This window comes from Octopus sinensis, unplaced genomic scaffold, assembly GCF_006345805.1.
Source record: "Octopus sinensis unplaced genomic scaffold, ASM634580v1 Contig09227, whole genome shotgun sequence".
Lineage (NCBI taxonomy): Eukaryota > Metazoa > Mollusca > Cephalopoda > Octopoda > Octopodidae > Octopus > Octopus sinensis.
In genome coordinates, this window is record NW_021831707.1 from 1 (window position 1) to 16,040 (window position 16,040).

The 16,040-nt window shown below is 40.3% G+C and overlaps 1 protein-coding gene across 1 annotated transcript; it reads right to left on the reverse strand.

Annotated features, from left to right (window-relative positions):
* Window positions 1-1,091: 1,091 nt before the first annotated feature.
* On the reverse strand, window positions 1,092-2,964 carry LOC115228034 (complement factor H-like). The gene has a single exon (XM_029798705.2). The coding sequence runs from the start codon at window positions 2,832-2,834 to the stop codon at window positions 1,347-1,349; it is 1,488 nt and encodes a 495-aa protein (XP_029654565.1). The 5' UTR covers window positions 2,835-2,964; the 3' UTR covers window positions 1,092-1,346.
* Window positions 2,965-16,040: the final 13,076 nt, after the last annotated feature.

The following is a 16,040-nucleotide window of genomic DNA, read 5'->3' on the forward strand; positions in this document are numbered from 1 at the left end:
GTGCAGTCTGGACGTCTGTTATCCAGTTGCTGGGTGCTTTTCGCTGTGTAAGATATTTTCTGTGTATAGGAGGGATTGAAGTTTTATGAATAAATATCAATTATATGCAACTGAATTCTTCATGTTATGTAGTATAATAATCACACATTTTGTGGTGTCTCATGTAATTGTGTAAGGTGGTATATACATATAGGATAGGATAGAAGTAAGCGAGCGGCGCATGTACACAAATAGGTATTTAACCAATTGAACCTTGGCTTCATTGGGGGGCGTATTTTAAAATTTGTATTTTAAAAAGCTTTGTTTGGGGTGTAATGAGGGCCAGAAGAAGGGAGCACACACACACACACACACACACATATATATATATACATGTACATACATACATATACACACACACATATGTATTACATAATTTGTGTTGGCAATTAAGAATAAAGTAGCTTCGTTCATTAAAACAGTTGCTGCATTGCATAACAGATAAGACTTCTGCGATGCAGAGATCGCATTGTTGGCGTGAGTAATAAAAGTCCACTTTAAACTGTATACAGCTGAATTATGTTTTAGGTAATGAATGAGACTAGATATAAATATAGTATTAGTTTACACTTGAGATTTAAAGCCAGAATAATGGTTACTAATTCTGGCTTTGAAGGTAGTGCTGCTCGAGGTGATATATGCATTCTTGGAATCTTCCGTAGTGGCCATATACTTATGTACCATATTTCTCGTGAGGCATTTGTTTTGCAAGGGAGAGGAGTTTACAGTTACATAGTCTTCTAGGGGGTACTAAGTGGAGTTTTTGGGTTATAATTACCTGAAATTAACCGGGCGTTATATTTAGTATTAGCCTCAGCGTTAGGATTGGTATTGTTTGTGGTGCAGTGGGAGTAGTCCGGGGGATGGAGATTATCAATGAGCACTCTCAATTTGCGCATCTATTACACATAAACATACAATGAACTACTTACAATGTAAGTTCCTAGTTTCAGCAGGAATGCCTCAAAAAAAAAAAAAAGTTTCCGAGATAACAGAATGTGTAACGAAATGTGTACAATGGAAAATGAAACGTCAATAAAACAAAATTATGCAGAATACATTTAATTTTAAAGACTGAACTTTCTTTTAATTATAGAATTGTTTCCAGTTAGTTATGCAAATACCAAGAGAGAAAACACCCTAAGAAAGTTCTTGGAAATAAATTTAGGAATGTTTCTAATTACATCGTCATAGCTATGCAGATAAGATGTGGAATATGCTTCTTTAAATTTAACTCATATACACAGAAACAATAATTTGTGCATAAAGGGGACAGTTTCAAAGGGAGAGTAGTTTGATATTAGTAATTATCGGTAATTTTCACACCTCAAAGTACAACAACTTGCATGGGTTTCCTTAAAAGGTATTTCCGATGTTGTAGTGTTAAAATTCACAACGACACACTTATGTCGGTAATTACAGTTTCTATAGTCACAAGTGTACTGGCGGTAACCAAAAAATTTGCAATCAATGTTTGTTCCGCAAACATAGTAATCTGATGAAATATTCTTGTAAAGAAGATTGTTGTTACGATCAAGTCGAATATTTTTAAATGCACAGCCTGGTGTTGGGGTCAGTATACCTTTATGGCACATTACGCTCTCGTTCAATTTCTTCGAATTTGGGAATTCACAAGAATAAGTAATGTTCGTATTTTCTGGAACTGTACTGCCATACGGAAGATATTTCAAAGTTTTCGAATTTCGGTAGCTATATATGCCAAATTTTCGCAACAATTGACAGTTCTTTGCACACTGTGGAAGTTTTCCACTCCATGTTCCATTTTCTAAACAGGTTCTTTTTGAATCTCCCAACAATGTTTCTCCAACTGGACAACTATATTCAATAACCGAAAAATTACGTGACAAAATAAAATTTAACCCATTTCGTTTCTCAATTTTACACGCGTTTCTGCACTGTATATCTGGATACCATTTACTTGACAAGCATTGAACGACACCAAACGCGACAGGAATGAAAGATCGTTTGCAAGAATATATGACTTTTCCTCCATCGTTGATTAAGGTTCTTGGTTTTAATATTGTACCTTCAGAAATAGTCACCACTCTACCAGCAATTTCAGGTACAAAGCAATTCAAAGTACAAACAGGTGCCGGAAAGTTCCAGCTGCCGTCTGAAAGACAAGTTAATACAGATTCACCTTTCAGACTATATGGCTTTAAGCAACTGAAATGAATTGTTTCGTTAACTTTAACTTCATTTGTATTGTTTACATTGCCATGTTTGGGTGGGTTCGGTGGGAGACATTTAACAATTTCACAGATTGGTGGGAGAGACGACCACTGTTTATTTTCTTGACAACGTATTGAATTGTTTCCTCGTAAAAAATAACCAGACAGGCAGGAAAAACGAATAACAGAGTTATATGAGTATGCAACATTTATCATGAAACTGCGTGCATGTTTATGAAAAATCGGGCAAGTTATTAACTTACATTTTTTATCTTCATACATCCATTTACCATTCGAACAAATAATATCGGCTGTATTCTCTACGCTTGCTTCAAAATAGCGGTTGCACTTTTGTTTCAGATGTATTTTTGCCTCTTCCCATTTCACAATATAATGTATCCGACTGTTCTTTAATGTCGGTAAAGGACCACAGTTTAGGATATTTATAATTTGTTCAAAAAACCACGGAGCATAGTTGTTTTCGGTTGAAGTCGAATTACTGTATTCAGATACGATCTTTTTCATAACATTTCCAAATGTATTATTTTCACTCTTCACTGTTAATATAATTAAGAAAAGGAAATAAAATTTTCTGGATATCATTCTCTCAATTTTGTTGCTAAACTTGTTCGTGAAGATAAGGTCGCTGTGTTCACACTTGTTATTTCGTTGCCTTCAGTGACTGTTCAATGCACCTTTTATACTCGAGATAACACACCCAGGAGCGTATAAGTAGTACTGATAAAAACTTACTTATATTTACTTTTTTGAATTTGACACCGTTTTAATTGAATGAATAAGGATACTCCCATATACACCTCTTTTAGAGAGTACAGAATATTATGTCCAGACTAAATATCAAACTGAGTACATTGCAAGCACAAATTACAAACTATGAAAAACGATAACATTATATTAAATAAATTTTATTGTTGATACTTTGTATAATTTCATATACATAATATATATATATATATATATATATATATATATATATATACAGTACTGCATAGAATGCTGTATATGTGTGTATGTATGTATGTATGTATGTATGTATGTATGTATGTATGTATGTATGTATGTATGTATGCATGCATGTATGTATGTATGTATGCCAAATGCATGCATATGTAGATAGAAAGATAGATAGATCGCTTGCATCATTACAAGTCAAGTTTTAATACAGTGCACACTTTTGTAATGTTCGTGTAGGCAATGTTTTCCTCCCACTCATTAATATTTCAATTGAAAACAAAGAAAAACTGACAAGCGTTACACAGTACATAAAACAGCAAAATTATTTGAAAGTACTTCACATACTCTGCATAAATTATAAAATTTAAAGAAATTACCTTTAATTGTAATTTTTGAGGCTGAAACTAACTGTTTCTATTTTCATAAGGAAAATACAAAAGAATCATGTTTCAGTGATTTGTGGGTCAGTTTTTTCCAATTTAGTGACAAAATAATTTGTTGTCCTAAAAGCTGGTTCAACAAAATACGTGGTAGAAAAAGGCAGCTGTAAAATGGATATAAATTCCCACGTATTTGGATATTAAACGGGTATTTAAAAAAAAAAAATCTCCATAAATTTCGGTATCTACCACAACGAAGTTCCATTGGCTTTTTTTCGTATTTAAATTCTAAACTTTTTTTCCGGGTATAAGCATCAACCTCGACAACATTTACATTAAAAAGATACCTTTTCCAGTCACATCTTCAAGTTCAAAATATCGCTAAATCGGTTTCCTGTATCTCATAAACGATTATTGAACTTTTCAATCTCTTATGGAATTACACCTTGTTTAATGGATCACAATTTTGCGAACTGATGGAATTCCTTCTTCCCAATATTAGGCATAAAATATAAAGATTTTCGATGAACAATGACATTACATTTTATACAACTCATAAGATGTTGTATTGGCTCCTTGGAGCTAGAAACGAATTTCATTAAATCTCGTGAAAATGCCCGTCAATTGTAAAGCATCAAGCTTTATTGGGAAGAAATCTCAAACGCCTTGTGGTTCATTTGGAGTAAAAGAAAATGCAGAAGGATCAGTTAATTATGATTTTATTCAACATATTCCCCTCTCAGATTCGCACACTTATTGCAGTCACCTTTCAGGTTTTTTAAACCCTGTAAAAGAACTCGGAATACTGGGCCATCAACCAGGCTTTCACAATATCCTTAAAGCCGGGAACTTTTCAGCACGCCCATCATAGAGTACAACTTTATTAACATTAGAGTACAACTTTATTAACAATAAGAATTATGGCTATAAATATAATCAAGTCGAATGTTTACAAATGACGGTGTTACGACAGCTCAGCAATTTACTAGATTGCTGGTGCACAGAAGTTCGTTGGCTGTTATAAAGGTGCATGTTTGTTTCGTTGCCTTAAATGTTTCGTTGAATTAAATGACAATATCGAAGGATGTTTTTCTAATTAATGTTTGATTCTATGGAAAATCAAAGATCAATAAAATACAGCCACTAAAGGGTATACTAAAAAAAAAAGGCACACATTCTTATGAAACTTTGTCGCTTGTTTCAGTCATTAGACTGCGTCGACTCCAGTACCTATATTTTCAAGCCTGGCGCTTATCCTATCGGCCTACACATCGCAGAACAGCGAAGTTTCGGAGAAGTAAACAAGCGAACATCAGCTATCAAACTGAGTGGGGAACTGTTACAAAGACGAAGACATACACACGCACTTACGCGACGCGCACGCACTCTCTCTCGCTCTCTCTCCCCCCCACACACACATCACGGGTTTCTACGAAATCCATTCACAAGACCCTGGCCGGCCTAGGCCTACAGTAGAAGACACTTGCCTAACGTGCCATGCAGTGGAACTGAGCCTACAGCTATATGGTTGGAAAGCAAACATCTTACCACTCAGTCACACCTGCACCTACCATGACAGGAATGGCACAAGTCCGCCAACATAAGAATTTCAATAGAGCTTAGATCTAACAAAACATATATGAAGGTCGGTTGAAAAGTCCCCAGGCTAATCAAGATACTCTCATGGAATTTGACTAAATGAGGTTTATTTCATTTCTTTCATCGGCGTTGTAGTGTTTGAATCTTATTATTGAAGAAGCTTTCATCCTGTGGGTCAAAAAATTATCAAGAGCAGATGTGACGTCATCGTCACTGCGATACTGTTTCCAGCCAAGTATTTTTATGATGTTGGGGACATGATAGTCAAGTGGTATCAAACCACTAGAATAGGGACGGTGATCAACCAGTTCACAGCCACTCTACTCACAGCAGCCATTGAAACCAATGACTTGTGTGCTGGGGCATTGCCCTGATAAAACAAAACCCCTTTCATCAGTTTTCATCGGCATTTAGTCTTGATTGCCTTTTGCAACTGCTTCAGATAGTTGGCATATTTCTCTCCACTGATGACGTGGCTTTTTTGAAGATAGTCAACGAACACAATGCCTTTTGCAACCCAAAAGACTGAGGTCGTCACCTTCCCTGCAGATGAAACGACCGTGGTCCTCTTTAGAGAAGATGAGGATGGGTGTTTCCACAGCATGGATTGTTTCTTTGTCCCTGGCTCAAAGTGATGAAACCAACATTCATCCTGGCTAAGAAAACGTTCAAGGAAACCAGCTGAATCTGTCTGAAAGAGTGACAGATTTTTCTGTGATGTCGACAGCCTGGTGCGCTTTTGATCAGGTGTCAAAAGACATGGAGTCCACCGAGCAGATACCTTCGTCATGCCACATTCATTGTGTAGAATAACTCCCACGGTATACGCTTTTAGAATTGGTTATTTGATTGATAGTCAATCATATGCCATCCATCACCATGTGGTGAACATGACCAACGTTTTCTTCGGTGGTAGTAGTTGCAAGACGTAAAGACCTTGGGTGATCTTTAAAACCCTCCATTCCTCGCCTAAATTCACCTATCTGCTTTTGCACCGTTGATGAAGATGGAGCGTCATCCCTTAATATAGCAAGCATGGCAGCATGAATGTACCTGAGTGACTAAACACGTTTTCTGCTGGTACTTGATAACAGTGTTCTTTGATCTGTCAGATTTCAATTTACGTGTAAAGAAATAATGCAGATTTTAATAAGAATAACTGAAATTAATGCATGCAAGATTTCACAGTTATGGCATAGCTCATTTATAGTCAACCTATGAGCTTTTTGCCCACTCTCTTGGGTCAACATTATTATATGTTACCGAGGTTTGCTCTGTTTTAAACGATAGCCCTATGTTTATGCACATGTCTCTATCCTCTAATCTTCCAACGGTGTTCATTAGTGACTATTTATCAGCAATGATATAGATTGTTGCTACCACAAAAAGAAAAGAAAAAAGAAAAGAAAAAGAAAAAATTTAATTGTAAATTTACTTTTATAGAAAGTATATAATACTTACGGAGTTCAGTCACGAAAAGTTTGAAATATGGAACGGTATAGGACATCTTGGGATGAAATCAATAATTTATTTCGTCATACATGAGCACAGACAAAATGTATCGCATGTTGGCATTGTACTTAGCCCTGGCTCTTTTGTACACGCTAATCCTTTCCCTTTGGTTGTAACCAGGAATTGCATACGGTGGATGATGAGGTGCTGTATGTGTCTTTCCAATTAATGGGTTGCACGTGCAAGGCCCATTCCTCATCACTCTCACCAGTCTGCTATAGGATATTGAACTTGGCGTTGTCTGCAATAGCTGCGTCTTGTGGACAAGGTGTTTAGAGGGCATGGGTTGGCATAACGGGAATGAAGGATCTGGGACCTTACTATTTTTAGTTGGCAGTTTGAAACCGGTAGTTCGAGCGCTTGCTAGGGTAGTCTATTGTTACTTTATTACTCTGGTGAATGGAGTTAGCTACTTCCTGGATGCTCTTCATAGTGCTAGATTCTAGTTGACCGACATTGCCGATTTGCAGCATAAATTCATAAACTTATGTATACATACATACACACAGACACATACACGCGCGCGCGCACGTACACACACACACACACACGCACACACACACACACACACACACACACACATACACACACATATATATATCGACCGCCACGCATCCTTTTCCAAGGAAGTTTCATCTTAATAATTACGATGCTCACTCTTCTATCTTTACTATCTCTTCTCTGTCTATCTTTCTCCCTCTCTTGTTCTTCATCCTTTCTGGTTTTCTCTCCCACCCTTCTTTATTCTTCTCCTCTCCTCTTCACCGTCCCCTCTCTCTCACTCCTCCTCCTCGACTCTCTCGTCGCTAACACGTGACGAAAGAGAATCTATCTTTTTGCCTACTACCTTTCGTAAAGACAAAACGTGCTTATACTGCCTCCTTCATAAGCTCGTCTTCCTAGCGTTCATAATAATTTTCTATCGTCTTGGCTTAACGTTTGTTTTTACTGTTTTGTTCTCACAGTCCTGTTCTTGTTACCACATTCACCCCCACGCAAAAAATCCCAAATTTTATTTAATTGCTTTGCAGGAAGGACTGTTTCAACGAAGTCACGTATTGTCATTGCCTTCGAACGTGGAGTAGATGGAACAGGGACAACTGAAAAAGGGAATATTCTTATGTTGCATGTCTCGTGTCTCTGTCTTTTTCGTTGTTCGAAAAAAATGTTCGTTTCTATGTTTTTGTTTTCATGTTTTCGTTTCTAATTGTGTTCAACGTGTTTTGTGTCCTGTACCCATATATGCATGTATATAACATATATATATATATAAGTAGTACATATATGTATGTATAATGCATATATTTATATATTATTGATATTATTATATGATCGAACGCCACGCATCCTTTTCCAAGTTATATATATATATATATATATTTATATATATACTAGCAGTATCGCCCGGCGTTGCTCAGGTTGTAAGGGAATAAACTATAAAGCATTTTTAGAGAGGTATAGCCAAAAAATAGCATAGCAAAAGAATGGAAAAAAAATTATGGTAAATTCTTTTTGAGAGTTAAAAAAGGTGGAGTTGCGGCCCCTAGACGGTCTGTGGTTTGGGCTTCTGTCTCGACCCCATGTCGAATTTATCGATTTTTTTCAGAACTGGGGGAACTTTTCAAAATTTTCGCTGCGTTAGTTTTGAATTATGACATTGGGCTATGTGTGTGTCAAGGTTTCATCAGAATCGGTTGAAAGCCGTGGTCAGAGTGAGGGTACGAGAAACAGACCACACAGAGAAAACGCACAGACAAAACTGCCGGTTTATATATATATATAATATATATATATATATATATTATATATATATATATCCCTTCCTCCTGAGCGTCCAAAATACTATATTGTTCCACGTCCTCGCGTTGTTGTGTTTATTTTGTGTTTTCATGTTTGGATTAACTATATATATATATATATATATATACATATATAATAATAATAATGATAATAATAATAATAATAATAATAATAACAACAAACAACAGCAACAATAATAATAATAAATGTAAATCCGAATTTCTGTGTGTCAGTGTGTCACACTTTGAGCCCCTCTCTCACTATTCAGTGACATTTCTACTATTCCGCGTGATGAGGTGAGAGTAATAGTAGGCATACAGACGGTAGTAGATTAATGGTTGTGATGGCAATAGGGTGATAATAATAGTATGAGCTGTAGTTGTGATAGAGGTGGAGGTGACAGCGCTGATGGTGGTCGCAGTGGTAGCCGAGGCGTTCAGGGATGACAGTGATAGTAAGTGATGTAAAAGACAGTGGTGATGGTGGTGGAGGGGAAGACGGCGAAGTCGAAGGTATTGATGGAGGTGGCGTCAGAAGTCTGAATTTGTGTGTGTGTGTGTGGCAGTTGTGGTGGCGATGGTGGTGGTACTGGTGATGGTGATTGCTGAAAACAACCAACAGAAAGCGAGAGAGAGATGGAGAGAGGGAGAGAGAGAGGAGAGAGAGAGGGAGAGAGATGAGAGAGGAGGAGAGAGAGAGAGAGAGAGAGAGAGAGAAGAAAGAGGTTAGACAGAAAAAAATTGTACTGACGCCTGAGTGGGAGGACAAAAAATGTTATTTATCGTGCAGCTTTGCAATAAGTTACAAATCGACAAATTATATCATTATTTTGATGAAAATTGTTCATTGCTTGAAAAATATTAGTTAAGTCTAAAACAATTTAATATGTACTCAATGAATGAAACTCAATAAAATCTATCTATTTGTTGGAGTCTAACAATTTATTGTGTTCTCTGAAATTTTGTTCTCTTTTTTATTAATCTTTATATTTCACCTTGCTCTATCCACTAGTGCACTAATATGATGTTCTGTACTGGGAGTTATACTCCTTTCTATTTGAATACACACACACACACACACACACACACACACACCACACACACACACACACACACACACACACACACATATATATATATATACACGCACACATTCTTTTATTCTTTTATTTGTTTCAGTCATTTGAATGCGGCCGTACTGGAGTACCACCTTTAGTTGAACAAATCGACCCCAGGACTTATTCTTTGTAAGCCTTGTACTTATTCTATCGCTCTCTTTGCCGAACTGCAAGTTACGGGGACGTAAACACACCAACATCGGTTGTCAAGCGATGGTGGGAAGACAAACATAGGCACAAACATATACACACACATACATACACACATACACACACACACACACACGCACATACATACATACACACACATATACATACGGCAGTCTTTCAGTTTCTGTTTACCGAATCAACTCACAAGGCCTTTGTCGGCCCGAGGTTATAGCAGAAGACACTTGCCCAAAGTGCCACGCAGTGGGACTGAACCTGGAGCCATGTGGTTGGTAAGGATGTTACTTACCACACACCCACTCCTGCGCTTGTATATACATACAACACACACACACACACACATACACATATATATATATTCACAAACATGTATATAATATATATTCATACATACATACATACATACATACATACATACATACATACATAGTTGAAATTTATCGAAAAACAAAAGACTAAGACAGGTGTGTATGAACAACAAGCAAGGGTATTAGTTTGACGCTCGAGAAAGAATGAAAAAGTCTTTTACGTTTCGAGCCTTTGCTTTCCAACGAAACGGAATAAGAGAAAATAAGCAGGGAGAGGGTCGAACATAGCGATGACTGGAAAAAAATGCATTGAAAGAAAGGGATAGAGTAAAGTGCTAGTGATCCCAACAAGAGAAGGTGCACATGCATGTGTGTGTGTGAGAATGGTGTATGTGTGTTTGTGTGTGTGTTTGTGTTGTGTGTAGCAGTTGATGTGTGCCTTTTCACGTGGTGTGTGCACATGTGTATGTGTGTCTGTGACCAGTGTGCATGTATGTGGGTGAAAGTTATCTTTGTCTGTATGTTGCGTGTGTAAATGCGTGTTGCGTGTGTATGTATGTATAGTCTGTGTTCAGGTGTTTGTTTATGTGGATGTGGGAGTGTGCATGATGGTGTGCGTTGTGTGTGTACTGAGTTAAAGAGTGTATATGGCTTCTCGTATAGTGGAGTGTGTGGTGGCGTTATTGAATATTGTGTGTCGGTGTGTGGATGATGGTGTGTGTTGTAGGTGCTAAGTGGTCACTGCTAATGTGTGTGGAATGGTGTAGTTTTTGTATCAAATGAAGAGAGGAGGTGAGGTGGTGTCAGATGAAGCGAGGAGGTGAGTTGAGCCTATATGATGGAAAGGAGCGAAGAGAGAAGATTAATTCTTGTTCACGGCGAAGGCGGGAGTCCAGATATCCCCCGTACAAAGACAATCCAAACACAGACAGATGCTAGAGCGAATGACCGGTTGAGCGGAAATGGCGCGTGACTGGGGAGACATTGCCGAGTTTGACCGATGTACAGGGAAAAATCGATGTCCTGAAAAATCTCCGGAACAACAAGGCCCCGGGTGAGGACGGTGTCCCAACTGAGATCTACAAGGCTGAGCCTGATGTCTTCGCAGCCAGGCTTCATCGTGTCTTATGTGCTGTGTGGGCGACGGAGCGTTTTTCTTCCTGATGACTGGAGCGAGGCAACTTTTTTACCTTTCTGTAAAAAAGGTGATAGAAAGCTGTGTTCCAACTATAGAGGCATCAGCTTGATCGATGTAGCTGCCAAAACCTTTGCAATCCTTCTTTTGAAGAGGTTCCAGGCCATACGTGATGTCCGTACTCGTCCTTCACAGGGCGGCTTCCGTCCCGGGAGAGGGTGCGTTGATCAAATATTCAGTCTCCGGCGAGTCCTGGAACAGCGGTGGGTGCACCAACAACCTACCGTTCTCTGCTTCATCGATTTTGCGGCTGCCTTCGACTCGGTGGATCGGGAGGCCCTCTGGCGTATTATGCAGGCGGACGGTATCCATGTGAAGCTGCTAAACCTCGTACAGGGCTACCATCGTTCAACGAGGGCTCGTGTGAGGGTCTATGTTGGGGAGACGGAGTCGTTTGATGTCACTACCAGTGTTCGATAGGGTTGTGCGCTCTCGCCAACCCTATTCAATTACGCCATCTCAACACTGCGCTTCGGGACTACCCGGGTGTAGAGGCTAGGAGAGGAGTCGTGGTAACGGACCTGGCCTACACAGATGACATCGCGCTCTTGGGCTCTAACCGGGCGGATGTCCAAGATGCTCTCAAAAGGGTGCATGTGGCAGCGGCAGCTGTTGGTCTTCGGATCAATGCTGGCAAAACCAAAGTGATGACGTCTCTGGTCGCAGCAGATGAATGGCAGCCAATCGTTCTCCAGGGCGTGGAGCTGGAGGATGTGGAGTCCTTTGTCTACTTGGGTTCAACGGTGGTTTCAAAGAGCCAGGGCGCAGCCGAGGTCGAGCGTCGCATAGGTGCTGCCAGATTCGCATTCGTGCGCCTCCAGCGGTGCCTGTGGGACAGAAGAGAGATCTCCTCGGTAATCAAATGGCGAATCTATCAGGCCGTCGTTCGTACTATCCTCCTCTATGGTTGTGAAACATGACCTATGAGGGTAGTTGATCATCGAAGGCGTTCGACAATGACTGTCTCTGCTGCATTCTTCGCTGCCGACGCATTGAACGGGTTCCTACAGCCGGTCTTCGCCATCGCCCCTCCCTTCGGTGCTTTTACAATGGCGCTTAAGAGGGTTCGGTCATGCGGCCCGTGTCCAGAGGGTGAGCTGATTCGCGATGTCCTCCTCCTACCTCCACTTCCCAGCTGGCGCAAACGTACGGGCGGGTAGCTGAAGATCTGGGAAACGACGATAAAGGAAGACCTCTCTGAACTCTCCGGTCTGCAGGTGGTGGGTCTGCGCAGATGGAGCTGCGAATGGCTTGCTATCTCCAGTGACCTTGCACAGGACCGTCGAGCGTGGGCCGCCATGGTTCGTGATGCCGTTAGGACCAGAGAAGAAGCCGGCTCAAACCGCCCTGGGTGAACGCCGTCACAAGTACAAGTTAGTACAGGGAAGAACAGAAAGAGCGAGATACAGTAAATGACATGACTAGAAGCGCAGATAAAGGAGTCGGTGATGTGATAGGGACGATGATAGGTGCCTGTGAGGATGGTGGTGTTGCAGAAGTAGGGGTAGGCTGGACAGCGTGGGTGGGTGCAGTGGAACGAGCCAGGCTGCGAAGTGGGGGTTGGGAAGAAACTGTAGACCAGGATGGTGGTGTTGCAGAGGTAGGGGCAGGCTGGATGTCACTCAGGATATGGGCTCGTTCGAAAGAGGGAAGAAGATTCGGGAAGATGTGCGAGGTGTAGGTGTCCGACAGGAGTCGCCAGAAGGCTCGTAGAATGATGCATTGGAGGTGCAGGGCGGAAAGGTGGTAGGTGAGGGGAAACGGAAGACGAGCAACGGCGGGGCAGGTGTGAGGCGAAAGAGCTGAGGCACGGTCCACAGATCGTGCCCTGAAAAGGTCAGTGTGGATAGTGGTCAGGGGATATCCACTTAGGACGAAGTGGCGAGCCATGCGTTGAGACTGAGTCTCAAAGTCATGGTTGTCACTGCAGAGCCTGCGCAGACAGGGGAATTAGGAGTAGGGGATGGAGAACTTGGTGTGGGTAGGGTGGGAGGAGGAGAAGTTAAGGTAGGAGTGTGAGTCAGTGTGTTTATAGTGGATTGAGGTAGTGAGATCGGAGTGGTATATGCTGAGAGAAATGTCGAGAAATTCGATTGAAGAGTTAGAGATAGTGCAGGGGAATTGGAGGTTAGGATGGAAGGATTGGACAAAAGAGAGGAAGGAACCTAGTTGTTCGCGCCGATACTGGTCATCATGTGAGGTCGCTCCGATACAGTCATCGCTATAACGACCGTAGTATTCGGGAGCGGGACCAGTGAATTGTGAGAATATTTGGGCCTCAACGTAGCCAACGAAGAGGTTCGCATACTTGGGGTCCATTCTTGCTCCCATGACCCATCTCGAGACCTGTTGGTAAAAATCCCCCGCGAATGAGAAGCAGTTGAGGGAGAGGAGAAGATCAGTCAGACGAAGAAGTGTGGAGGTGTCAGGTTGAGAGTCAGGTCGAAGATCTAGAAAGGGTCTGAGCGCAAGAAGTCCTTCGTTGTGCGGGATCACCGTATATAAACTCTTGATATCAAGAGTAAATAGAAATTTAAAGGGGCTAGAAGGGAAGGAGAAAGAGTTAAAGAGACAGATAGCATGGCTGGTGTCGTGCACCTGGGAGAGGAGGGAAGTCACTAGGAGGACAAAGACACAGTTGAGGTATTTGGAGATCATTTCTATGGAGCAGTTGCAGGTGGAGACGATGGGGTGGCCAGAGTTGTTGGGCTTGTGAATGTTGCGAAGGAAGTAAATAGTGGGAGTGCACGGAATACGGACAATGAGGTTAGATGTGGTGGGAGGGAGACGGGAGGAGGAAATGTGGTCATGAATAGTATATACAAACAACATAAGCGAACCCATATACTCACACAATCACACACAATAACTTTACAGACGGCCGCAACAATATCAACAGCATGACTAACTACTTAGTGCATATAAGTAGTCTCTATCATTATATATAGTTTAGACTTTAATTTCCTTTATATTTAACATTCACTATTAATATCCCTACTCTTTCTGTTAGCTACTTATGACGTTATATCATATAACGTTTTTTTAAAACAATATTAATAGCGTTCTGTCTATCGCTATACGAATCCATCATTTTTTGCTAAAATGTCGTATTGACAAGTTTCGTTTTTTCACTTTCCTGAAGAGAAGATTGCATTGTTTATACCTTTTATTCTTTTGAATAAGTATCAGTGGAATTTTTGAAACATATGTAGAAAGTAAAAATACTTGTTTAAACCTGCGTTAACTCCATTTTTTATTCATATTATTCAAATATTCAACGTAAATACGAAGTTTCAACCTTTATAAACAAGGAGTTACAACATCTTTACTTGTGGGATTTTGCTGCCCTGGTAACTATTCATTCATTTATCCGTGTTAATTGTTAACAAGGTAAAATACACTCATCTATTTATATATATATATAGGTGCAGGAGTGGGTGTGTGTTAAGTAGCTTGCTAACCAACCACATGGTTATGGGTTCAGTCCCACTGCGTGGCATCTTGTGAGTGGATTTGGTAGACGGAAACTGAAAGAAGCCTGTCGTATATATGTATATATATATGTGTGTGTATGTGTTTGTGTGTCTATCTTTGCTTGACAACCGATGCTGGTGTGTTTACGTCCCCGTCACTTAGCAAAAGAGACCGATAGAATAAGTACTGGGCTTACAAAGAATAAGTCCCGGGGTCGATTTACTCGACTAAAGGCGGTGCTCCAGCATGGCCGCAGTCAAATGACTGAAACAAGTAAAAGAGTATATATATATATATATACATACATATATTCGCACACAAATTCGGAGAGTGGAGCCGATAAAGTCTAGGCTACAAATGTCTTTTAGCTTGCAGATCTGATGTAATCATTTCTCAAAGAGGGGTATTCAGCTCGCTACTCAGCAGACCGAAGATACCTTAATTATAAGAAAATTACATTGTCGTTAAGTAATCCCAACTTATCTCTCCGAAAATATAATTTGAAATGAGAGGTGAAGCCGGAAGAACAGAGTAATCCACCCACAAACCAAAAAAAAAAAAAAAAATCCAGATATAGGCTCGGGATTGGCTGTGTGGTAAGTTGCTTGGTAACCAACCACATGGTTCCGGGTTCAGTCCCACTGCGTGGCATCTTGGGCAAGTGTCTTCTGCTATAGCCTCGGGCCGACCAATGCCTTGTGAGTGGATTTGGCAGACGGAAACTGAAAGAAGCCTGTCGTATATATGTATATATATGTATGTATGTGTGTTTGTGTGTCTGTGTTTGCATGACAACCGATGCTGGTGTGTTTACGTCCCTGTCACTTAGCGGTTCGGCAAAAAGAGACCGATAGAATAAGTACTGGGCTTACAAAAACAATAAGTCCCGGGGTCGAGTTGCTCGACTAAAGGCGGTGCTCCAGCATGGCCGCAGTTAAATGACTGAAACAAGTAAAAGAGTAAAAAGAGTAAAGAGTATAAAACAGGAAGAAATGTTTGAAGAAATAAGAGGGCTAGTAAGTAAGAAAAGTGAAGGAAGAGGTTAAAAATTTGTGAGTGGGGAATTGTCGAAAGTTGTTAGAGAAGAAAGATAATGAGAGGCGAGCGGAGAGGTGGGGTGATTTAGTGTAGATTTAGTGTAGACGGATGCTGACTTTAGTGAAACACTTAAACCCTTTATAAATCCTATCATCTGACCATGATCAACCGTAACATAAAAAATTAAATTATACAACCCTCCTTTAAATACCATCATTACAACTTAGAACAACAAATATAACC

Excerpts from the sequence above, each read along its gene's own strand:
- LOC115228034 (XM_029798705.2), bottom strand. The coding sequence starts at position 2,834 with ATGATATCCAGAAAATTTTATTTCCTTTTCTTAATTATATTAACAGTG.